The 25,787-nt window shown below is 38.4% G+C and overlaps 1 protein-coding gene across 2 annotated transcripts; it reads left to right on the forward strand.

Moving 5' to 3' along the window:
- Positions 1 to 840: 840 nt before the first annotated feature.
- scaf4a (SR-related CTD-associated factor 4a) lies at positions 841 to 25,494 on the forward strand. 2 transcript variants are annotated; one of them, XM_053644611.1, is made up of 20 exons: positions 841 to 1,018; positions 7,000 to 7,083; positions 7,257 to 7,301; positions 7,424 to 7,585; positions 10,543 to 10,681; positions 11,288 to 11,433; positions 11,519 to 11,695; positions 11,816 to 11,904; positions 12,095 to 12,209; positions 13,662 to 13,820; positions 14,047 to 14,117; positions 14,274 to 14,464; positions 14,701 to 14,801; positions 14,918 to 15,031; positions 15,118 to 15,274; positions 22,004 to 22,110; positions 22,431 to 22,593; positions 22,759 to 22,839; positions 22,991 to 23,056; positions 23,465 to 25,494. In XM_053644611.1, exons 1-20 carry the CDS (start codon positions 989 to 991, stop codon positions 24,208 to 24,210), a joined length of 2,943 nt encoding a protein of 980 aa, XP_053500586.1. In that variant the 5' UTR covers positions 841 to 988; the 3' UTR covers positions 24,211 to 25,494. The 2 variants fall into 2 exon arrangements, with proteins under 2 accessions (XP_053500586.1, XP_053500585.1); XM_053644610.1 differs by having other exon boundaries at positions 842 to 1,018; positions 22,991 to 23,083.
- Positions 25,495 to 25,787: the final 293 nt, after the last annotated feature.

The following is a 25,787-nucleotide window of genomic DNA, read 5'->3' on the forward strand; positions in this document are numbered from 1 at the left end:
CTCCAAAACTAGAAGCTCTATAGCTAGTTATTTAGACAAATCTCACTCCATATGTTAAGCCACATGCAAAAAATTTAGGTGTTATATTTGACCTCTGAGCTCTGTCTAGAAAAACAAATTAGCTCAGCTTTTAAAAACAGCTTTCACCAGTTGAGACTCATTTCCAGACTTAAATTGTCACTTTCCTTTCAAGATTTGGGAAAAAGTCATTCATGCATTTATTACATCACGCCTGGACTATTGTAATTCTCTATACCTTGGTCTTCCATAATCTTCATTGGCACGTTTGCTGGTGGTCCAGAAGGCAGTGGCTAGACTGTTAACGAATGCAAAAAAAAATTTAAAAAAATAAAAAGGCATCAAATCACTCCAAGTCTAGCTTCTCTTCATTGGCTTCTGGTCTTTTTTAGAATTCAGTTCAAGGTTTTGCTGATTGTTTTTAAAGCTCTTAATCAACAAGTCCCATTATATTTCTGACCTTATTTATTTGCATTCAGCTCCCAAATACGGTCAGATCTTAAATTAAAAAGCAACAGAGCATCTGCAGTTGCAAATAAGTTGACACATGACATTAAGAGCGCTCCCTCAAGCTCTACTTTAAAATCCAAACTTAACACCCATTTTTACTCTTTGGCCTTTCCTGGCTATTAACTTGTGGATTATTAACTTATCTTTTGATTTTATGTTATTTTATTGCATTGTATATTTTACAATTGTTTCTGTACAGCACTTTGGTCCGTGTAAACTGAATGTGTGCTTTATAAATAAAATTTATTTACTTACAAAATAATCTCAGCGCCATTTAGTGCTTGAATTCGGAAACACGTGCAGCAATCCCAGCATGCCTTGCGCGCCGCAAAGAGTCCGCTCCTGTCTTCTACTGAGGGCGAGAGGCGGCGGACATGTTGGGATGGCCCGTTAAGGCGCAGTACTGCATTTATTTTGAAATTTAACGAAGAGGGAAAAAAGTCAGAAAAGGTGGAACATAATGGATGCCGTCAACGCTTTTAATCACGAGGTCAGTTTAAGCATAACTCTACAGTTGTAGTACTAGCTGTACGTCCAGGTACAAACTGGTTACCTGAGTAGCTAGTTAGCTAGCATTAGCTTAGCCACTTAGCTAACCGGGTTGTCTAGGAATATAAAGCGGGCCCCGGTTAGCCTTATTGCTCGAGCCAAATAGAAAACGAAGGCCTCGTTGTTTAAAACGTGCACACGTCCCAGGCCAGCGAGTTTCTGTCTGTTGTGGATTGTTACTCGACACGAGCCACAAAATGTACAGCCTGAAGTTACAGAGGAAGATAAACTGTTTAACACAACCCCCATTTCTTCTCCAGGCTGCTAGGTGGCTTGTTAGCTACACAGCTAGCTAGCTAGCTAGTTAGCTGTGCTCGCGCGCTCTTCAGGTAGTTAAGCCAGCGTTTGCATTGCAATTTGTTTGCTTATTTTACACTTCTGTTAGTTTGGTAGTTAGTTAAACTTGCTACTAACGTGAAGCCCAGGAATGTTTATTAGACGCCTGTTTGCATGCAGAGTGTTTACAGGCGTCCTGTGTTGTTAGCATAGTTAGCTAGCGTTGTTTGGGAGTGAGTACAGCAACAGTCCCCTCTCCTCTTAACAGCACGAGGGTGACCCCATTGTCGTTAATATTCATCATCTGCAGCAACACAAGTAAATATTTTTTCGGCATTTGTTTAGTGTTTAGGAAGCAAGTTGGTGAAACAGCTCGTTGTGTTTTAGGAGTTAGCTGGTAGCCCGTGTGGTGGGGTTTGTTTTGGACATCAGTAACACACTGACATGCTGTTTTGCAGGCATCAGATTGTAACTAAACCATGTGGCATTTCTGATCTCGCACATCTGCAACGAGCAGTCAGATAAACTGGGATGAGCCCAAGCAAAAGGAAATCGGATGAGAATTCCAATAATTAGACTCAATTAACTATGTCCGGCATTTTGTTAACCTGATCGCAGTTGAACACGCGGGTTTATGTGCATTTTCTATCGTCATTAGTAATAGTGATGGTGGCGGTCTTATTGTTGTTTATGGTTTGCAGTTGCTTTGAGCACTCTTCAAACGGCCTTCGTTTTGTTTCTTCATTATTTTTTACAACAATAAAATAATGAATAATGATTAGCAGATCTTAGATACCCAGTCTCGTTTTAGAATAAATGAACACACTGTTTCATCACCTGTACTCCCATACATGCTTCTTTTCATTTAGAGATTGACAGGGTGGTAGGCTGTATACCATTAAAAAAAATGGTAAACTTGAATTGAAATCATTCTAATGTTATGCTTGTAGTTTAGCGTATGATGGACGATTAGGTTTGCAGGAGAAACTTTGTTAAAATTGTCGCACGAGAGCTTAAGCAACAGAACAGGACTAGCTCATTGGTTAAGGCTCAGGGTTACTGATCAGCAAGTCTGTGGTTCAAGCCCCAGCACCACCTGGCTGCCACTGTTGGGCTCTTGAGTTGGGCCCTCAACCCACTCTGCTCCAGTTGTGCTGTATCATGACTGACCCTGTGCTCTGACCCCAACTTCCTAACAATCTGGGATATGTGGTGAAAAGAGTTTAATTGTGCTGTAATGTACATGTGACACATATACTACTTCAAGTTGAGTGTGGGTTTTACACCCATACTTATGATGAAGCTTGCTTTCAACTGGTGCACCCTGCTTCTACTTTATTCAGTCAATACAGGATATCAGTTTTTTTTCTGAAAAAAAAAATGCTTGATTTTGTTGTGGCTTTTTTCAGTGTTTTGTTTGTTTTTGTTGTTTTTGCAGAAAACTACTTGACTTGGCGAAATTATTTTGCGCTGACTTTCACAGTGTTGTTTGTTGGTAAATGAGACCTTTTAGCTGTGTTCATGTTTGATGCACGTGAATTGAAGAGTGCTTTGGCTGAATGTATGTTGTGATGTCACATGACACGTCTTGGACCAAATATGTGGAAAATACGTGGTAATTTTTAAAAAATTGCAAACTCCTCAGAATATTGCGGAGTTTCCTTGATTTTGCGTTAATTTCTGTGATCGCAAAGTCCTGGAGGGACTGATTTATTTACCTGACATGTTGTGTTTAGCTCAGCCCTTTCATTTAGTTGGCATGGACAACTGACTGTATCGCAGACTTGATACACCAAGTGAAAATTGCCAACTCTGCATGTTTGAAATCCTCTTTTGAACTTCAGCATTCTTCTGAGTGAAAATTCTTCTGTAATACTAACTTGTGATCTTCATTTCATTGATGAATTTCTTCCACTTAATGTCACAACAGCATTCTACTTTTCTTTGCTCAGGCTACATGTTTGCACGAGCTATATTGGCACACATTAAAACCATTCATTGTGAAGGAACCCCATGTTCTGTCTTACCCTTATGTGCTATGCATCAAAGGAATGTCGTGCACAATTTTTGACCTGCTTCAATCTGTGGTTTTCCACAGTGCAGCTAGTGGCCAGAAAGTTAAACTGGATACCTTTTAAGCTGCAATGCATTTCCTTGTTTTAATAATTAGTTTCTTAGTATTGTGTAGCTTTGGTGAATTTACCTCATTTTTTTAAGGAAAATGAAGTGTACAACTTTCCATTGCTGCTTCTGCTGCATATGCGTTTTAACATTTATCTGAAGTGTTTTGTTGAACTGTTTTAATCAGTTAATATTTATACTCTAAAAAGGGGTCTTCAGTCTTATCCAAGGGTCGGTGCAGCTGCAGGCACCTGATTTCACGTGCTTAATCAGCTCACCTTAGTCTGCAATCAACTATCATGTATGCCTCCGATTTGGCTGTAATGAAAGCCTGAGTACTGCAGGTAAGGTTGAAGACCCCTGCTCTAAACGTAAGATTATAAAGATTCTAATGTAAAATGATTTGAAGTGAAGCTGAAACTTTCAGTTAGACGTGTTTTGAGCAGTTTGTTTTCTGTGTTTATGCTGATTACGGATGAAATTTGGGTGTTTCGGTGACTCGAGTAATTTTGGAATATTTAGTTAAATGATTCGAATTAATCCTCTGATATTTATGCAGCTGCGTATCAGGCAGACATACAGGAAGAGCAGTGAATGGGCTTATAGTTAAACTTGTAGTGTCATAATTGTCTTATTGAGACGTCTCCTTAAATGCATGTGTCTTAAAAAAAAAAGTTTTTTGAGAGGCATAAAGTTGTGACTGTGTGTAGGTGTGTGTGCATTCATCTGTGAGAATTGCTCTTTTTTTCCACCAATTTGTTCAGTTGTACAGTTTGCCCAAAAGTGCAGCCTAATCATGTATTGTGTGTATACATTTCCAGCAGCGGTATCAGTTGAAGGTGGATCTGGGCTCGAAAGCCGATGCAACTGTTGTTTTGGAACGTTTGACTAAAAATTACACTGCCCATGTTAAAGGGTTACTGAAGATGCATGAGTGCTTTTGATCTGGTGGTTATTGTTTTTGCCACATTTCACCTTCTTTACCGCTCAAAACACGTGTCCTTATAAATGTGTATTTTGATCCAATTGACATGACAGTTTATGAAATACTATTGCACGTTTAATTAGCTAATGAATGTTTTCAAAACTTTTGTGTGTATAGACATTTTCAAAAATGCCTTTTCTGTGGATTCAGTGTTTTTTAAACAGAGGCGTAAAATATGTGTATTTGTTGGTATGGCCTTAGTAATTTTATAATGTGCTTGTATGTCTGTGTTTTTAGGAATTAAACAAACTACTTTTACATGCACTTGAAGTTTGGAAATGAGTATAACTCAGCTGACTTAACTGATCCTCTAAACAAGAAAGAAAAGCAGAATCTTGGTGATGACCAAAAGATTTACAGATTTGCAGACACTGACCACTAAACAAAAGCGAAGATCTCAGTCATGACTGAAAGGATCCACTGATGCAACAACTTTCACCATTTATAGATGTATAAAAACATGGATGGATAAACATAGGCCTAAAATAAACTCACATAACATCTCTTATAGTCATGAAACTGGTTCTGGAGTCAGTAACACCTAAACAATTTGACTGACTGAATGATACTTATTCCTTCCCTTTAGTGTCTGGTTCAAAAAGATAGTCGTTCACCAGTCATATCCCCACAGGTGGTTATGCACCAATCTTAAACTCAAATTTTATAACACTTCTGTCACTCACTTTGTCTTCACAGAGTGGCCTTTAATGTCTTCTGAATATTTGCCCAATGTAACTATACAACAGCTGAAACGACTGATAAAAAGATTAGTAGACAACTAGACTATTGATATCAGTATTAAATATAGCTGCAAGCAGCAATTCCGGGGACAAGCAATTTTCAGATCATTCAAAATTGCAGACAGAAATTTTAGCCTACCATGGCATAATTGTTATTGTTGTTGTCTTCATAACCCAGGGAATCTGTCAAGACCAATCTCATGACCATGCACAAAAGTAGTCAAAAGCTATTAGCATTTTCTGTAATTGCATTGTTATTGTTGACCGCAAGGTGGTCCTGAAACTTTTTGAGTATTTTGGGGCATGGTCCTGATAATACCTACCAGTTTTTGTAACAATGTGGCAAGTTGTTAATAAAATACAGTGTAAGACTACATTCAAAATGGCTGACCACCAAAATAGTTGACATACGATTATCTAATATCAAACAACTTGTTATGCCCATCTGAATCTGTAGAGACCAGTTTCATGATTTTAGGACAAACCATTCATAAGTTATATGCAAAAATTAGCTTTTTTCATGTCTAATGACCACTAGGTGGTGCTCTTATGAAACCATACAATTACCCTCAAGTCATGATGGCTATGATGTACACTAAAGCGTTTCGGAGATATAGCCTCATGTTCATTTTGGAGTGCTAACCCTCAGATTCCTTTGCGCATTGTTCGAAAGCGTTTTTTTTTTTTTTTCTTTTAAAAAGCTTTTGATAATTTTTTGCCAGCATCATCTGAAGAAAATCTCTTTCGAATTTCCTGCAATTCGGATGATCGGTCATGGAGGAGTTCGAAAAAGTCTATATATATATAAATCTAAATTGGAGGTACAAGCCAAGGAATCAGGAGAGAAAAAAAATAATTTTGTTTCTAGCACTTGCGGGTCAGAAGTTATTAGCATAAATATTACATTAAATTACAGCATTTGGCAGACGCCCTTATCCAGAGCGACTTACAATTATCTCATTTATACAACTGAGCAGTTGAGGGTTAAGATCCTTGCCCAAGGGCCCAACAGTGGTAGCTTGACAGTGCTGGGATTTGAACTCACAACCTTCCAATCAGAAATCCAACGTCTTAACCACTGAGCTACCACTTCCATACGAGTAAATTTTTCAGCTGTTGGTGGAGGGGTTGAGAGAGATTCCAAAATTGCTCTGGTTAATGTTGAGTCTGTCCTCTATCTGTGTGCTAAATTTCATAACTTTCTTGCAAGCGGTTCTATGGGCTGTCATAGACTCGATCGGAAGAATAATAATAAGAAAACTAAAGGGTACAATGGGTTCCACTCCGTGGTGCTGTGCATCAAATAAAAACTGATGGGTGGAGTAGGAAATTATATTGTGTTGCAGTCAGTTTGGAGCAAGAGCCAAGGAGTGCTTGACCCAGCGCACTGCGTTTGCATAGGAGTCGGCAAGCATACTTGCAATGTAGCATTGGGCAATATGATGATGACACATCACAGTAATCAGAGATTACTCAGAGTAAACAGAGATCAGGGTATTGTTAGTGTATTTATAACAATTACAAACTCTGGAAGGAGTTGAATGTATGTTATTCTACAAAAAATTTTAAACTGTAAAACGGAACAGTTAATTATAAATTTTTGTATATTTTTATTATTTATTTATTTATTTGATTGTTTTTATGCACTACTGGTAATCCTGTGCTACACACATCTTCAAGAATTGTGATGATACTTTTGTCATATCTCACACCTTTCCGTGAATTTTATGCTCCATGTACACAAATGCCTAAGTGGATATGATCCTTGACACTTGTCCATCACATATGTTTATATTACAGCTATTCTCCCTGATGGACTCAAAACCTCCAATCTCCAGGGCTAAGATGATCTCCATTACAAAGTCTGCAATAAAAGCCATTAAAGTAAGTATAACGGCTTCAAAGTATGAGTTAGAATTAACTTAAAATCCTTTAATGCAGCAAGTTTGCTGATGTGTAGAAGCGTCAAATGCACTTCTGTGTATTGTAAAAATGGTAGTCATATCATTTATTGCTACAAGGCATTAACAATGTCTGTCTGTATTTCTCTGGTCCAGTTATACAAGCATGTTGTTCAGATTGTTGAGAAATTTATCAAGAAGGTAAATGTGCTTTTTTTTTTCTATTTCTGTACAATGTTGTGATCTCAGCTTATTATCTGCATTGTCATTTTGCTCAAGTCTTACTTGTTACTGCATTGAAATGTGTTATTAATTTTTTTCAGTGCAAGCCTGAGTATAAAGTACCAGGACTTTATGTTGTGGACTCCATTGTGCGACAGTCGCGCCATCAGTTTGGTGCTGATAAGGATGTATTTGGTCCCCGGTTCACTAAGAACATCACTGGGACTTTTGAGAACCTCTGCTTATGTCCCACAGAGGACAGGGTAAGAGTTAATGTTTTTTGGCTATAACTCATCCTTGCATCTCAGATCTCAGCATTGACCCTTTTGCCCCAGCCACCTGTGGATTGACTCTGCAGGCTTCTGATGCACCACACACTTTTTTTATATGTATTTCCACTTATTTAAAATATTTTATATTGATTGTAACTAATAACAAATTACAAATCCTCCGAGAGCTGTACAATTATGAGATTTTAAATACAGTGACATGTTTGGTCAGTAAATACAGGGGGTTCGTACAAGTTTAGAAAATACTTTCATGATTTCATGGTTTGAAATGTGAATTTTTAATATGTTTTGAAATTTTACAAATGCTTGCCCCCCCCCCCCCCAGAACATCAGATGTAATTAAAAATGTAAATAAAACTGCCAGCTAGTTATGTTTTTTTTTTCTTTTTCGTTTTGTTTAATTTCCTGAGGCAGTGTTCTCTATTGCGCTGTGTCCACTGATCTCTCTCTGTGTGTGTGTGTGTGTGTGTGTGTGTGTGTGTGTGTGTGTGTGTGTGTGTGTGTATATATTTATATATAAACTGAATAGCTCATGATGTCACCAACAGTGAAGCTACAGTGCCGCTATCTTTGTATTCCCTAACATTCTGAACTCACTTTGGATCATAGTTACTGATATTTCTCCCTCTCTCTCGCTCTCACACACTCTCTCGCTCTTTCTCAATTTCTCTCGTGTGTGTGTGTGTGTGTGTGTATATGTAAAATAGATGTTTGTGATGTATAGATAAGTGGTTGCATCCTAAAAAAAATCTGCACATGATTTATTGGCACCTTGAAAATATTTTCTTTCTAGTGGTGCTTAAAAAGGGCTTGAGTTATAAATAGTCAATTTGTACAAAATCACTAAATAATTTTAAAGTGTTTATTTTCAGTAGAACAGGAATACAATCCTTTCACTCAAAATATATCTCCCCAGTGCAGCTCCTCCCACTATTCACTCACCCATTATGACACAGTTCTGGTCCACTTCTCAGACTCCTTTTAGCTATTTTTTTTTCTTCAGAAAAAGCACCTAGTGACTTTTTGGGCAAAACTTCGCTACTTTCTGTAGAAGAGAATGGTCAGTACTGCCCCACAAGCGTGAGGTCTTGGTTTCTTTCTGGACCTATTCTGTTTAGTGAGGGACAGAAAGGAGCAGCACATTCAGTCGCTTCTAACTTTCTCTCATTTGAGTGATCAAATGAGTGATCATTTTACATGTAAATATAGCTGAAGTCACATCACAGCCGTTGTCTTTAATTTGTGTATGATGTTTTTGTCAGATGATGTGTTTATAAATCATGATTTTAGCAGTGCAGAGCACTGTGGTCTGTCTGACAACAGAAATAGAAAAATGTCAATGAGAACAGCTTTATTGGGAATTCGGCTGTTTTAAAATACAGTAAGTGAGCACAAAGACTAGGAAAGAAGCTAACAGGTGTAAAGGGCTGACACTAGGCAGAATGCAAATACAACGCGATGATGTAATGAATATTCTAATTAGCGCATGACCTCATTTAATGACTTTCCATTGAAAGTTGTTGGCAAGAGTGCTCCTGTAACTCACCTGGAGTATATTAACATGGTGAAGATGAAGCAATGCCTGGGAAATGCACATTTGAAATTTTAGAAGAAGAAATAAAAAATGTTTGAATGACATCATGTCAGATGTATCTCTTGCAGAGCATGTAGCGAAGTGGAGCGTTGTGACAGAGGAGGTTATTGTTTCAGTTTCAACCCATTTACTGGTAAAAAAATAATAATAATAATAATATTAATAAAATTGGTGCATATCCATTTTCCCTCACATTAACTGTGTGAGCTAGAATTGAGAGCTGTCAGCCAATAACACACAAGTATTTCCACGCATTTTCCTGTAAACCCTGTCTGATTGGTCTCGCCTCCGTTCACTGAAGATGCAAAATTACAACACAGCCATCTTCTTTTACTAACCTTCAGTTACATACTGACCAAACATTCCAAGTGGAGAATTATGGTGTCTTGTGCCTTATACTATGGTCTATCAGAATACTATATTCTGATTGGCTGAAAGGTGTGTGTTAAAACCGTGTATACCACAGGTAGTTGCAGTCAGTATAATCACCTTTCTAAATTAATGCACTGCCTATAAACAACTATAACCATAGTAACATAGTTAAACTCTCAGCTTCATTAGTAGTAGACAGAAGCCATAATTCACACATTGCACAGTCTCTCTCTCTCTCTCTCTCTCTCTCTCTCTCTCTCTCTCTCTCTCTCCATTTAGAGCCAGTGGAATTGTAGATCTAACGACCCATATATAAAATAACTAACGAAAGTTAACCATTATTTTTATCATTTCAGTCCAATTTTGCATTGCAATCAGTGGCAGATTTAACTAGTCAATGCTGGCTAGTGACCATGGTATAAGTGGGATAATTAACAATATTTTTGAGTATGTTTGAATTGTTTTACACACAAACTTTAACTTCTTGTGTGTTGAATCTGGTATGGGATGTTCAGAAAGCACACATGGTGTGATGGTCAGATATCCTCAAGTTTTTGGCAATATGTACTATACTGTATGTAGTATCGAAAAGTGGGGAAATAAAAACCACTTCCTTCACCCCTCTGTTATACAGGGATGGGAGGAGAAGTTGAAAAGTACATCCATGGTTTTGGGCTGCTTCCTATTTTAGACAACAGCTGTCATTTAAAGTTAATTAGTAACTGTTTTGTCAATCACTGACATTTGATGCTGCCACTGTTCTAACCACTGAGGTGTAGCTGAAATATTGTGAACCATAAGAAAGTATTTTCCAATTTTATATTTAACTTCTCACTGGATATGATGTATATATTTTAGATGTGCCTTTTTCAGAGAATAATAATAAAGTTGAGCCTGTTTTTCCTTCCCCATATGGGGTTAGTCTCCATTGTTACCCTTTCTCCCTGTTATATTATGCTTGCAGAGTAAGATTGTACGTGTCCTGAACCTGTGGCAAAAGAATGGCGTGTTTAAGATTGAGGTGATCCAGCCACTCCTGGACATGGCTGCCGGATCCAGCAGCTCAGGCCCAGTTCCAGGTGTGGACGATGGCCCAGGTGGGGGTGAGTACCATGCTAAATACTTAAAGTCCCCATGTAGTGTCTTGAAATGCAAACTTTTTTTTCGATGTGCACACATGTTTTTCGATATGTTGACGTAATTTCCACTGAAACATGAAGTAAGGGCGGGACATGTTGAGTGGCTCCTCCCCTTTGTAAATAGCCAATAGCGTTTAACTATTTCAGAATTTAGGATTTTTACAGTGTTGGGGGCAAGACACTTCAGGTTCTAGAGAGCATTTGATTGGACAAAAAATCTGATGAGAAGCTGAAGTACAGAATGATGTCATCATAATTGTTGATCCGTACTGGTGGTAGAGAGAGACTGTAAATTTTGAATCTATATATCTTCTAAATGCTCATTTTCTCATTGTTTTGACTTCCAGATCATTAGCTTATAGATAATTCATATTTTAATTAACATTTAATTTTTTATAACTTTTATTTTATATATATATTTTAATAACTTTATGCTTTTATCACCAGTGAAATTGAACACAATGTATATGTTGCTTTGTTCAACCCTTTAGAAAGATGAATGCTTTTATTTGTAGAAACTACATCTACTGACAATCAAATAAACTAAGTGTTAAATTTGTTCCTCTCCAGCTGCATCTCCTCCCTCCCCAGCAAGGGAAGCTGAGACCCACACTGCAGTGTCGGTTAACTCTGTGCAGGCGCCTGTTCCACAGTTGCAGAACTCTGATGCCTTTGCTGCTGTAGCTCAGCTCTTTCAGTCCTCACAAGGCCAACAGGTTCGATACACCATCATCCCAAAACACCACATGTGTCTGCAATGCTCTGCCTCTGTAGCTTTTTCTAACAATTTTTTAACTATAGCTCCAGCAGATGCTCCAGACGTTCCAGCAGCCCGGAAAGCCCCAGTCTCCAGTGCTGGAGAATAACATGATGACCCATCTCCAGATACAAGCCTCAACTATTCAGCCACCCACAAGTTTGGCACAGGGCCACTCACACACCACGCAGCCCGCTGAGAAGAAGGCCACATTCGACAAGGTGAGTACACATGTAAAATGCCAGGTTTAAGGACTCTGTTAGGTATGTTGTGCTTTGTGTTTACAAAATTAGGGAAAAAATATAGCCTGCTTTTTTTTCCCCTCCTTCTTTTTTGTTTAGAAACTTCTTGATCGCTTTGATTATGATGATGAACCGGAAGGAGGAGAAGAGACCAAGAGGGATGAGACATCCTCTGTCCAGCCTGCCTTGTATGTTATGCCTTGAATTTTTTTTTTTTTTTTTTTTTTTTTTTTAAGTCAGCATTATTAAACATTGGCAACTGAAAAAGGCCTTGTACTTGCATGTATAAAGTTTTAATGCATTTTGTTTTCTCCATAAGTGGATGCTGGTATTGACATCAGTGTGTGTGTGTGTGTCCGTGTGTGTCCGTCCCTGCAGTGGCTTTGGAGAAGGTGTCCAGCCGCATCAGCAGGCTTCAGCAGTCTTCCCTCAAGCGCCCAATCAGATGCAACACTTTCAGCAGCACATGATGGGCATGAGTCAAGAACACCAGGTAGGTTTAAAGTTTAATGTTAAATAATCGGTGTTTGTTTCTCCTGAGCTTTTGTAACCATTCTGCCCCAGTTAATTGCCATGGCTCTACATGTGCATCTCAAAAAAATTAGAATATTGTGGGAAAATGTTTTTTTATTCCATAATTTAATTCAAATAATTGGAACTTTCATATGTTCTAGATTCTTTACACATAAAGTGAAATATTTCAAGCCCTTTTTGTTTTAATCTTGATGATTCAGAAGGTTTTTCAGAAGGTCAACATTTCTGTATTATAAATTCTTTATTCTAATATTTTGAGATACTGTATTTTTGATTTCCATGAGCTATAAGTCGTAATCAAGATTAAAACAAAAAAAAGGCTTGAAATATTTGGTTTTGTGTAGTAAATCTAGAATATATGAGAGTTCCACTTTTTTAATTCAGTTATGGGAAAAAATGAACTTTTGCACGATATTAAATTTTTTTGAGATGCACCTGTAAATTGTTGCAGACAGTGTAAAGAACTATGATGGGGATATTCAACTAAAATTTGTGAAGGTCCAGCTGCATAAAATTCCTTATTTACAAATCTCTGGATAAGACACTAACAAAACTTTGTGCTGACAGCAGTTACCTTTTAGTACTTAACTATTATCTCATCGCTAGAAATAAGTTAAGTTTAAGTAGGTCTGTTTAGTTTTGTAGTGGTGCTTTGACACTTGTCACATTAACATTTTTTTGTGAACTTGAAGTGGAATGTAAACACATACTTTTGTTTAATCATCCTTAGACATTCTGATTTTTAAGTAAGCCATGTTGTCTCATCACTTTCACTATGCAACTCTGTAAAACTCTGTACTCTTTCCTTTCATAATGTACTGCCTTCAGGTATGTAATATGCATAAATGCATGTGACTGGCTGAAACAACAGAGGGTCTGCTACAGAAGCAATAGTTCATGTTTAAAAACAAAAAAAATGAAATTGCTCACCTATGGTTGAGACTGTCACTTGTTTTTTTTTTTTCATACATTTATCAGCTCTGCTACATTGTTGTGGTTGTATTTTTTTTTAAATGTTGCTTTTCAGCAGAAATAAAAAAAAATATATAGCATGCCACCATATTAAACTACTATGGATCCCTCAATCCCCTTTTTGATATTATACTAATGTTCTAGCTCTTATTCATCAGCTATTGATTAGATACTGACATCCTCTTTCCAGCCAACCCTTTGCAAGCCTGTGTTGCAAAGTTATGCAGCAGATCACAAACGAGATGATGGTGCACATTACCAAATTGTATAAGACTCTGTGTTCATGTACCAGATCTATATTCCAGTCAACCTTTTACAGAATAAAATAAGTGAATTGGAAAAAGTTTCAGGCCAGTATTATTCCTACTAACAGTGCTAGATTAGATTGATGCATCCCTATATCCTTCATTTGATTATTTGATGAAACATCTTGTTCCAGGTTCTATCTCCAAATGGACAGTCTCAGGCTTTCAACCGAATGCCTCCTCAGCCCTACCCAGGGATGATGCCACCAAGTGTAGGTCCCTCTGGTTTCCCTGGACCCTTCCCCCCTCAAAACAATGCCTTTCCTCAGCTCATGGCTGGACAGCAGCATCAGGCAAGGCTCTCAGTTAGCACTTCCCGGATATTTATAGACCGTTCAAAGGAAAACCAAATCCGTGATCAGAGAAACAATATGCAATTTAACAAAAAATTATGAATTTTAAAATTAGTTTTAACTGGGAGACAGTATTCCTGAAAACCTCCTGTCTTTTCAGCTCATTTAGTTAATAAACTGGTTTAATACATTTACACTATACATTTTTGTATGTGTATCCCTTTAGGAGGCCGCTGGGGAGTTAGACACAAGACAACACCAAGATGGCAGGAGGACACGGTCTAGGTCTGGTTCAAGGTGAAGTGACAGTCAGCCTTTCAAAATTAGATAATATGTGAAGGACACAATAATAATTAGATTGTTAAATAATCATTATTGTTTATACTTGTTGTAAACAAACTTTGCAAATTCGGTCTGCATAGGCTCACCTGTGTTCTTTGCCCACTTTCACAGATCTCCTAAAAGGAGGCGATCACGATCGGGTTCCCGTTCCAGACGTTTCCGACATCGACGGTCACGGTCTCGTTCCAGAGAAAGGCGGCGCCACTCACCTCGCTCTCGCTCTCAGGAGAGGAGGGATCGGGAGAGGGAGCGAGAACGTAGACAGAAAGGCCTACCTCCCATCAAACCTGACACTTTAAGTGGTGAGCCATGATAATTTTTCTAAGTAGAGTTAAGGCATTAAAGCTCCACAAGCTCATGTTCCTTAAAGCCTGTTTCATGAATTAAAAAATATGAATTTGTAAATTTGAAATTGAATTCTTTTAATGTTCAGAATAGCCAACACCTTATTTTAATGTTTAATGTTGCAGTTCTTTCTGAGATTGATTCTCACCCTCTTGCTCTTACTGTATTTCTATTTCTTTTTTTCCCCGTGCAGTGTGCAGCACTACACTTTGGGTTGGCCAGCTGGACAAAAGGACGCAACAGCAGGATGTGGCATGTCTATTAGAGGAGTTTGGCCAGATAGAGTCCATAAATGTACGTATTAAATATGTACATTCTTATCACTAAGCGAGTATAATTATTGCAATACGTCATATGTAATGTACAACATAATTAATGGTGATTGGTTAATGTGTTCATCCTTTTGGCAGATGATTCCTCCTCGAGGTTGTGCCTACATTGTTATGGTTCATCGTCAGGATGCTTTTCGAGCTCTCCAGAAGCTTAGCAGAGGCACTTACAAAGTCAACCAAAAAGCCATAAAGGTACTAGATATGTAACTATTCTTCATCAAATATGTAGTACTTTTATTTCATTCACACTGAAGGATTATGTTCGCTCGTATCCACAGATTGCCTGGGCTCTGAACAAAGGCATTAAGTCAGAGTTCAAGCAGTATTGGGATGTAGAGCTTGGTGTCACCTATGTCCCCTGGTCCAAAGTCAAAATGGAAGATCTGGATGTTTTTAGAGAGGGGGGCATGCTGGATGCAGATACACTCTCCCCAGGTACCATACAACGCACGGGCTAATATATATTTAATATCAGTAATAGTGAACCAGCTGCACATGCCAAATAATATTTAGGTTTTGGTGTTTCAAAGCTCTGAATGCAAGTGAAGTTGATGTGTAGATTCCTAGTAAACAGTTCCTAGGGCCTTGCAATTGTGTAATTTTGTTTCCTTACTAACAGACATCACTGCTTTGGTGATGTTACACTTTCCCAATTTAGATTTCTAGATTTTTCTGTAGAATTAATTAATTTATGAGAATTGTAGAGAGAATGCATTATGGGCAAAACTTGATTTTCCATGGTGCAGAGTTATAATACAATTTAAAAAAAAAAAAAAAAAACATTTTTAATCAGACAAAAAAGGCTCATCAAGAAATGATTAAATACCCTCTTCAGCCTCTTTTTTCCCCTGTTGTGCTTCTCTGTATTCAAGCACCATCTGCACCACCAGACTCTTGATACTCTCACGTAATTACTACTGAGGGAAGGTCATCCACATTAAGACACTAATTTATTTGCCAGTAAAAGTTATATAGAGAGATTTTCACAGCTCAAGCCCAATGATTTGCGAGAACTCACTTCAAAAGCCTGTTTTGTTTGTGACCTTGACAGGACCTCATGGCAGAAAGACTTTCACTGTTTTATAACAGACTGGGTTGTCTCTCTCACATCTTTGTTTTCACTCTGCATGTGTTGTACTTGGTGATGGAGCATTGGGAAAGCAAAGTGATTTTCCTGCTCATAGCCAGACAAAGAGGAAAAATGCCATAGCTGGGCTCTGCAAACAAGTTTGTTTGATTTTGTACGCAAACCTTTCAAGCAGTGGGATGACACTTGGGACAGTATGGAAAATGCTAAAAAAAAAAACAAAGAGGAGTGATTGTTTGCTCGTGTCCACAGATTTGACTTGTATTTAAACGAAAAAACTTACAAAGCAAGGTATTTGATGTTTTACCTAATCAACTGCATAGTTTTCTGAAGGTAAACATTTATTTTGAAATTGATGCATGCAACATGTTCCAAAAATAGTTAGGACAGGGGCAATTTAGGACTAATAGTGATGTGACAAGTGGAAATAAGAAGGCGATGTGAAACAGGTGAGGCAATCGTCTAATCATAGTATATAAGGAGCCTCCAAAAAAGGCCTAGTCCTTCAAGAGCAAGGATGGGTCAAGTCTTGCCAATCAGTCAACAAATGTGTCAGCGAATAATCCAACACTGAGAACAACATTCACCAAAGACAAATTGTTAGGATTTCGGGCATTTCACCTTCTATAGTGCACAATATAATTCAAAGATTCAAGGAATCGGTCAAATCTCGGTGAGTAAAGGGCAAGGCTGAAAGCCACTTCTGAATGCGTGTGATCTCCGATCCCTCAGACCTCACCGTCTTAAAAACCGTCATGAGTCTGTATGGATATCCTGACGTGGGCTCGGGAATACTTTGGTAAACCTGTTAGCCAACACTATTTGCCGCTGCATCCACAGCGTATCCACACTGTTTGTTAAGGCTTTACTACGCAAAGCAGAAGCCAGGACAACGTCAAACTACATTCTGCCCAGATTACAAGCGCGTGGTTGCATAAGCAGAGAGTGCGGGTGCTAGCATGTCCTGCAGCCAAAATAAGGCAACAAAGGCCCTGTATGGATGAAATGCATTTTCCATACTGCCCCAACATTTTCAGAATTTAAAATATATAACCATAACCTCCTAACATCATTTATTTCAATAGACACTATCCTCATCAGTGGTGTAGCTAGGGGGTGGATATCGGGTTTGAACCTGCCCTAAGATGTTTTTCAGTTCCATATGGTTACTTTTGGATAATTAACATAACATACATATAGCTTAGCTGTTTATATATTCTTTTTATAGACATCAATGTAGCACAGTTCTTTGAAAACAATGTTATTCAATATCAAATAACATGTTTTATGCTGTAATGATGTTTAGAAAATGTCAAAGGAGGCATTGTATTTAATTATATATAAATATATAATATACAGTGCCTGCCATTAATATTAGCACCCTTGGTAAATATGAGCAGAGAAGGGTGTGAAAATTGTCTTTATTGTCTAACCTTTTGATCTTTTGTTAAAAAATACAAAAATACTCTGCTCTATGGATTGCAAACAAAACATAGGTTTATCAAAAAAAAACAAAAACCTTTAAATATAGGTGTGCAACAATTATTGGTACCCTTTTAGTCAATACTTTGTGCTACCTCCCTTTTCTAAGATAATGGCTCTGAATCTTCTCCTATAATGCCTGATGAGGTTGAAGAATACATGGCAAAGGATTTGAGACCATTCCTCTATACAGAATCTCCAAAATCCTTTAAATTTGAGGTCTATGCTGGTGGACTCTCCTCTTCAGTTCACCCTGCAAGTGTTCTATGGGGTTCAAGTCAGTGGACTGGGATGGCCATTGCAGGACTTTGAATTTGTGGTCAGTAAACCATTTTGTGTTGATTTTGATTTATGTTTTGGATCATTGTCCTGCTGGATTATTGTCCAACCACGGCCCATTTTAAGCTTTCTGACAGATGCAGTCAGGTTTTCATTTAATATCTGTTGATATTTGATAGTCCATGATGCCATGTATCCTAACAAAATGTCCAGGTCCTCTGACAGAAAACAGCCCCAAAACATTAAAGAGCCACCACCATATTTAGTTGTGGGCATGAGGTACTTTTCCATATGGCTACCTCTCTGTGTGCGCCAAAACCACCTCTGGTGTTTATTGCCGAAAAGCTCTATTTTGGTTTCATCTGACTATAGAACCCGATCCCCTTTGGAGTTTCAGTAGTTTCAGAAGATACTTGAGTTTGTTTTTGGATGAGAGTAGAGGCTTTTTTTCTTGAAACCCTTCCAAACAACTTGTAGTGATGTAGGTGACTTCGGATTTTACTTTTGGAGACTTTCTGAGCCCAAGATGCAACGAATTTCTGCAATTCTCCAGCTGTGATCCTTGGAGATGTTTTGGCCACTCGTGCCATAACTCAACCTTTTGCTGCACATCACAGCTATATTCCTCGGTCTACCCATTATTATGAATGACTAAGGGAATTTGGACTATGTGTCATATTTACATCCTTGTGGACCAGGAAGTCATAGTTGAACAATTTCCTGTTCCTAGTCACCCAGGTGTTTTTTTTGTTAAATATCACTGCGAATATACTTCAAATATATTTTTCCTCATATGAATTCATAGGGGTGCCAAAAATTGTTGCACACCTATATTTAACAAAGATAAACCTGTTTTGTTTGCAATTTTTTGATATCCATGAGAGAGAGTATTTTTGTGAATTTTTTTGAACAAATATTAAAAGGTTGACCGTTTTTCACAGCCTTCTTTGCTCGTATTTACCAAGGGTGCCAATATTAGGGGAGAGCACTATATTATATCGTGCATTTTCCCGTTTCTCTTTGAAAGCCTGCTCGTTACACTCTGAGCTCAGGAATATTGAGGTGAATAACATCATGAAGTACCACTGGTTTATTTCAGGAGGAGAAAATGAACTATGTATCTGGTTGTATGAGATGAGGTCACAACCCCCCCCCCCCCCCCCGTCTAACATCTTGTTTTAATCATTTTCAATGGAACTGGAAAAAATGCTGAAACTATTTTATGTCCTGGTTATTAATATATTAAGTTTGGTTGACTATAGATTCTGCCTTAAATAATAAAATTTGTGACCTCTAGATTTTTGCTGCTCTGACTTCCTCCCTGAGTACTTGAAAGAGTCACATTTCTCAGTATAATAGTACAGATCACATAGTAACTTTATTTAGTATATTTCCTCATCTCTCCTGAAATTAATTCCTGGCTATAGACCATTTCAAGGACGTAAACGATAACAAGCGAGTTACAGTACTACTGCGCATGTCTGGTCCTGAAGCATATCCAGTGGTGCAATTTTTAAAAACCCATACCTGTCAAAACCAAATGACCCACGCATGCTCTAACTAAAACTGAACAGTTAAGGTATTGATGTCAACTGAATGATGAAGTGGCATTACTGGACCCTTTAAATAAGACTGAGGTGACACGTTTTCAAATAGAACATTAAAAATTTACCTGAAGCACCTTATCCAGACATGTACCATTATCTGGTTGATGCCAAGTGCGTCTACACAAGAGATACATCCATCAGCTGAATAGATAGCTAGATCGCTAATGTAAACTGTTACTTTACTAATTATAACCCACAGAACATTTAGAAATGAAACAGAAATACAATCCTGGCATTTTCACTACAAACTTATCAAAACGCTAGTGAGCTACATATGAATACAATGACGGAGCCACAATTCTGGCTCAAATTATGCTGCATCATACTTAAATAGTGCATGTAAAGAAATACAAATAATTCACTGGCAAAAATGTTGTTTATTTACCAGAGATAAAGTGTGCACTACACATGTGCTACTCGGTATACAACCTTCTCGCTTCACTGTTGCAATCCAGGTGTTGCGTTGTCTTGTTTTTCAAAAATCTGAACACTTTCATTTCCAAACGTTGATTAGTTCTGGGCCTGAGGGAGCATCCAACCACCGAACAGCATGGTTCTAATTTTAAAGCTGACATTTTTAATCGCATGATTAAATGTTATCGCAATCTCACTGTGCATAAAGCCCCGCCTGCTGTTGTTTTGAATATGCTTGGCAACTAATCGGAGGAACAAAGACGTCACTTCCTTAAACCGAAGAATAGCTGTTGAAATGGTCTATAACGGTTGATGGTTTCTCTGTCCGTTTTCCAGTCAGTACTCTGTTGCTTGCTTCCACCCTCACTCGCTTTGTGAGTTAAACAAAGCCCATCAGAAGATGCTGTCACCAGTCTACTAACTTATACTAGCTTGTTAGTATCTCTTTGATGTGGTTAGCTGCTACATCCTCATCCAACCAGTCAGAACTGTTTCTCTTGTATGTACTGTGATAGCTTTTTAGTCTCATGTATATAGTCAGGCCACATCAGCCGGGATCAGTGTAATTCCAAAGGCAAGAAAATGTATCTGCTTGGTTTGCGTTGTTCTTTATGATTAGGCATGTAGTTTATGCAATTGCTACTGCTAATAATGGTAATGGTTATCTAAATCAGTGGTGAAGGAGAATTTTCAATAGTGACTGAAACACTACATGAATTACACTAAGATGGCAATGATTTTTCACATTTTCATCTGAGGCAGTGAGAAATTTCACTTTAGCCATCACCAAAAACTTTCCTACAGAGTAAAAACGCTGTTATTCACTGATCGCTCCCTTGTGTCGGGTGAGGCAAAGATGTGTATTGACAGCATCCACTACCTGGAGCAGCTGACTTCAACTCAGGTCTCAGGCTAATAACAGAAATTATTAAAATAATAGATAATATAGCTTAAGCAGTTTTTGTTTTACTTTTTGAATGGACTTGCTGGAGTTGCTGTTTTAAAATACTATAAGGGTGCATATCCCACTCTGCAAGGCTCGGAATGAAATTTTATACTTGGTAGCACTGGTCCTCCTAACTTTAAAAAGTTAGGAGGACCAGGTCAAATTTAGGAGCACCCACAAAAAATTAAGGAGCACCACAACTACAATTTATTTATTTATATATATATATATATATATATATATATATATATATAAAATTATTTTATTTAAAAACACCACAACTCGCGACCACCACTCGCACTTAAAATGTGTGGATTCAGTGGCGTACGCAGTGTTACCTGCAACCTCTGTCCCACAGGCTTTATAGTGAACGGAGTGCATTGAGCCATTTTCATAGGGGAGCCACTTGAAGTCTTTCAGCCACTCTCTTCGAAAACTATAAACCTTCTTTTCTGCTGGTGGATCCACATTCACCACACGATCACCATCACCAACTCTAGGAGTTTACATTATCTGTAACTGTAGGCGACTTAGAAAAGAGATCTGTGTTCTTTTCATCTTCTCTCTTCAGCTCTTTACATTTTGTGGGCTAGTTATCTTCCTGTCATGTGACAACGGAGCGCGGTGTAAAGGAGTAATATTAACCAATCTAAAATCTGCATTGAAGTTAAGAATGTAAAGCTGAAGTTTAATTGGTTATGTAATGTTGGATATAACGGCGGACCGGTCACTATATCAGCTCACAGTAGGCGCATACAGTGCAGTAATTAGCAAACGTTTTGTAGAGAAATGAAAACAGGTCCCACCACAACAATTATTTACACTCGCACAAATGCTCGCAAATATATTTTGAGGTCGCACAGATTAAATTTCGGTAGCATATGCCAGGGGTTCCCAAACTTTTCCAGGGCAAGGCCCCCAAAATGGCATTAACATTTGACTGAGCCCCCCTTTTGCAAGATGTCTTTAAAACACATTTAAAATACAGACTTCTGAATATATCCCCCTTTTTTACGTTGATGTTTTGTCTGTTTAGCAATTAGAAAGTTAGGTATAGCAAATGTGATTTTAATATGTATTGTTACAAATAACATGTTATAGTAATGCATATATATAACAAATCATGTATTTATTTTTCACACCAAATTGTTGAGGCCCCCCCCCGGCGGCCCCCACTTTGAAAACCACTGGCATATGCGAGCAAAATGGTCGCAATTTCAAGCCTTGGTCTGGCTTTCTGTAAAATTGTTTTTATTTAGAAATGTACAAGTAGAAAATGCACCAACAATGTTGTTTTGTCTAGTAGAAGTGGGACTTAATGGCTTACTGGCTAGTTTTATATCTTCCAGAGTGGAAGGGGGTGCAGAATGAACTGGAGAATGCAGACGACGCGCCTCAAAATGGCAGAGGCGACGTGGGTCAGATGGACGAGAGCCCGGCACTGATAACTGTGCAGGTAATACGAAGTAATCTGATAACTGCACAAATGTAATTTCAACAATAATTTGATTGATATCTTGATATGCTTTCACATGACTACAGGAATAATCCAGTGAATGTCAAAGAAACGTGTTATATGTGCTTTGATTTAAAATGTGTAATTACAGTAGTTGGCTACAAGTCTCAAAAAGCAGTACCTTGTCACTTTTCTCCTATTATAGTAATTCAATTTTAACACGTTTGTTAAGCTTAAACTCATTTGATGTAGTAGATATCTAAGCTAAGTTTAAATTTACTTTAGGATATAGTTTAACATTGTTTATTATTTCCATCCAGGCTGCTCCTGTCCAGCCAGTAGGGCCTTCTGGGCCAGTTGCAGTTCCACCCCCAGGTTTTCCTGCTGCCATGAATATCCCACCACCATCATTTCCACCAGGCGTTCCACCTCCACCTGGACCTTTTATGAGGCCTGGCTTTAACCCCATGCAGATTCCTCCTGGTACCCTAACTGCATTATCATTAGAACATAAATGTTGTCTGTGCTGTTAACATTATCAAAGTGAAGCGTTTAGGCTGTCACTGGTGTATTAAGAAGAATTGTGCGTTTGTCTATAGTAAATGTCTGTTTATCTACTAGTACGTTTAACTTCGACTACAATTTCAGGATTTCTCCCTCCGGGTGGCATGCCTCCTATTGGCACTGCAGGACCCCCTCTTCCCACAGCAAGCATTGGCATGCCACCAGGTAAGTCCAACACACACTGTGTACCTATTTCCTCAGCCTTATAAACCTCTGAATTACACAAAACTTGTATGTCTTTTCTGATAGTATGGCTCTGTCTCTGTTTTCAATAATTATTAACATAAGTAATTTCTTGGTTTTGTGTTTTTTGCAGTTGGCAGCGCAGTTGAGGATTTGTCTGGTGATCCAGTGGGAATGGGCTCCAGGATCAACAGGGAAGGTATAGATGGTTTCAACACTGGTCCAGGTGTGTGTGTGTGTGTGTTAATAAGAACTTGGGTTGGACTATTCATGATGGTCAATAGTAGTTTTAAGAGAAAAGCAGTAAACCTGGTCCTATTTCTCATAAATGTTAGTATTTTAGTACAAGTTAGTCCAAATTTTTCAATGGTGTGTGTGTGTTATGAATCCATTCAGAATTCAGTTAAATGTTCAGATATTCAAATGGTCAGATAAAACATTATTTAATGCACTCATGCGGTTTATTACAGAACAACAAAAGAATTTGTGACAAAGTTAAAGGGTTCTTGTCTGTTATTTGATCTAAATCACTTTATTCATATTTATATATATATATATATATATTTTTTTTTTTTTTTTTTTTTTTTTTTTTTTTTAATCCCACCAGGTAACCAGGTTCCACCAGGACCTCCACCTGGAATGAACATGCAAAATCCACCAGGGCTTTTAGGTACAAGACCAGGAGCGATGCCACTTCAGAGACCCCCGGGAATGCCCCCACCACCTCACCTGCAGCGCTTCCCAATGCCTCCCCCACGGCCCGGCATGCCCCCCATCCCCCCCCAGATGATGCCGCCCAGGGGCCCACCACAGATGATGCATCGGGAGCCTCCACCAGGGAGTTTTGGCATGCCGCCTCCTCCATCACACGCCATCCGAGGCCCTTTTCCCCCTCCAGGCCCTCCGTTCAGGGGAGAGCGGAACAGAGAGCAGGAGCGCTATGGAGGGCGCAGGCAGTTTGGGGGTGAGCGTTCCGAAGGTCGCGAGCGCTTTGGGGGATGGCATGAAGAGCCAGAGTCGAGGGGAGGCTGGGAGAGAGCAGGGCCACGTAGAGACTGGAGAAGTCCTGATGGAGATCGAGAAAGGGAGAGGGAGCAAGGGAGAGAGGAAGAACGAGGTAAACGCAGAGACAGAGAGAGAAGCACCCGCTGGGACAGGGACGACAGACTTGATAGACTTGAGCCTAACGGACACGAGATGCTCAGAGACTCGAGCAGCCGCGAACGCCATATTGATTCTGCAAATGAAATGCCTCATGCCAAGGCAGAAGCTCCAGCTCCTTCCAAAGAAGGGAGTGCAGAGTCAGAAAATCAGAACCAACCTGCAGAACAAACGAAGGCTGATCAATCCTAGGTCACACTAGGCTGTGTACTGGAACTCTAAATAATGTGTCCTTTTTTTTTATCCTATTCAGAAGCGTGTATTTGTGTGATCTTTTGCTAAAATTTATAGGAATACAGTCTAGAGTGGGACCGATATGATCACATTGCATGGGCTTAGATGTGAAGGAAAAGATCCTATATGTAAAGAGGAAAAAAACAAAGACGACATCATTCTTACTGTTTAGGCCAGGCCAGTGCCCTGTGTGCACTGATTTAAAATAAGCTTACTCTATATCCATACCCATGCAAATCTTGGGCACTACAAGTTAATGAGCAGAAATGGTTCAGAAACATGCTTCATTCTTAAGGTCTGTGGTTTAATTCTAATTTTAATGCCTGGTCTTCCTTCAACGAGTTCATTGACTTATAATGCAATTGACATCAAATGTCTGGCTAACACGGAGCACTGTGAATCAGTGTCCCATTATTGAATTTAAATGTTGTACTAAGCCAGTGTTTCATATCCCTGTACTGCACATTTTGGTGGTTTGCCTGCTCTAACATGCCCATGTAAAAATCCTGAAGGGCTTCTTGGTAGTTAATGAATTGAGTCAGAAATGTTGGGACTAGGGCCAAGCTAGAATGGACAGTGCAGGACTATCCCCTGAGTAAGATTGGAGAAAAAAAAACTTTTTAAACAAAAAGAAATGGAAAATAACTCTGCTGTAAATATGCTTACATTACTCTAATATTTGTAGAGTTGGAGTTTTTTTGTTTTTGTTTTTTTGGAGTATTCTTCTTTCAATGTCACCGATGGAAACCTTGACTAAAATAAGAGACAAAGCCCCCTATGCTGTAATGTTTTTAACCTACAGTGTTTACATTGTACCAGAGATGAGATGTTTGTATAATTTTTAAGTTTGTGCAGATGTGAACTCATTTAATATTTCAGCAATGGGGGGATTCAGTTTTAATAAACTATTTTCATACCAAAATGAAAATACTGAGTTCACACTATGACTTGTGTTCAAGTCTCAGGATCTGTGCAAGCAATATTAGCCTTTTTTTTTTTAATGACCCTTGTATGATTTTTATATTGTCAAATAGGAAGCTGTTTTGGATCAGCCCTAGTTTGCTTGTACTGTATTTTTAAATTGGAGTTGAAGTGCAAAAAAGGGCACAACTGTAAAAGATTAAGATTGGAAGCAGATTCTGTACAGTTGTTATTAGAAGTTAAAGAAAAATATGGAAAAAGATACTCAAAATATAGTAATGGAGCTGGTATGTGTTTTAAAGAAATACATTACTAAACTAGTATACATCTTTTTATTTATTGTAAGCCTTGTTGAAAGATTAATCTGGGTAAGTGTATGTCCAGTACAATAAAAACTGTTTGGGATAGGTTAATCATCAAAGATTTCTACAGCCTGCTGTAGTGATATAGTTTGAACTACAACAAATTAGTTCTAATTACTAATTGTAATTAAACATAGTTGGATCATGGTTTTAAATAACACGTTTTGGAGAAGGGCCCCATGTGGCTGTAAACTTCAGGAACCCTCTCTGCACTCATGTATTTTATGAACATAATCCAAATATTGTTAATAT

Source organism: Ictalurus furcatus, chromosome 16 (genome assembly GCF_023375685.1).
Source record: "Ictalurus furcatus strain D&B chromosome 16, Billie_1.0, whole genome shotgun sequence".
Taxonomy (NCBI): domain Eukaryota; kingdom Metazoa; phylum Chordata; class Actinopteri; order Siluriformes; family Ictaluridae; genus Ictalurus; species Ictalurus furcatus.

Bases quoted from the DNA above. Each gene is read 5' to 3' on its own strand.
- scaf4a (XM_053644610.1), top strand. From the start codon at position 989: ATGGATGCCGTCAACGCTTTTAATCACGAG. The intron at 7,302-7,423 runs GTAAATGTGCTT...AATTTTTTTCAG, and splicing joins TTGAGAAATTTATCAAGAAG to TGCAAGCCTGAGTATAAAGT. The intron at 14,465-14,700 runs GTGAGCCATGAT...TTCCCCGTGCAG, and splicing joins CAAACCTGACACTTTAAGTG to TGTGCAGCACTACACTTTGG.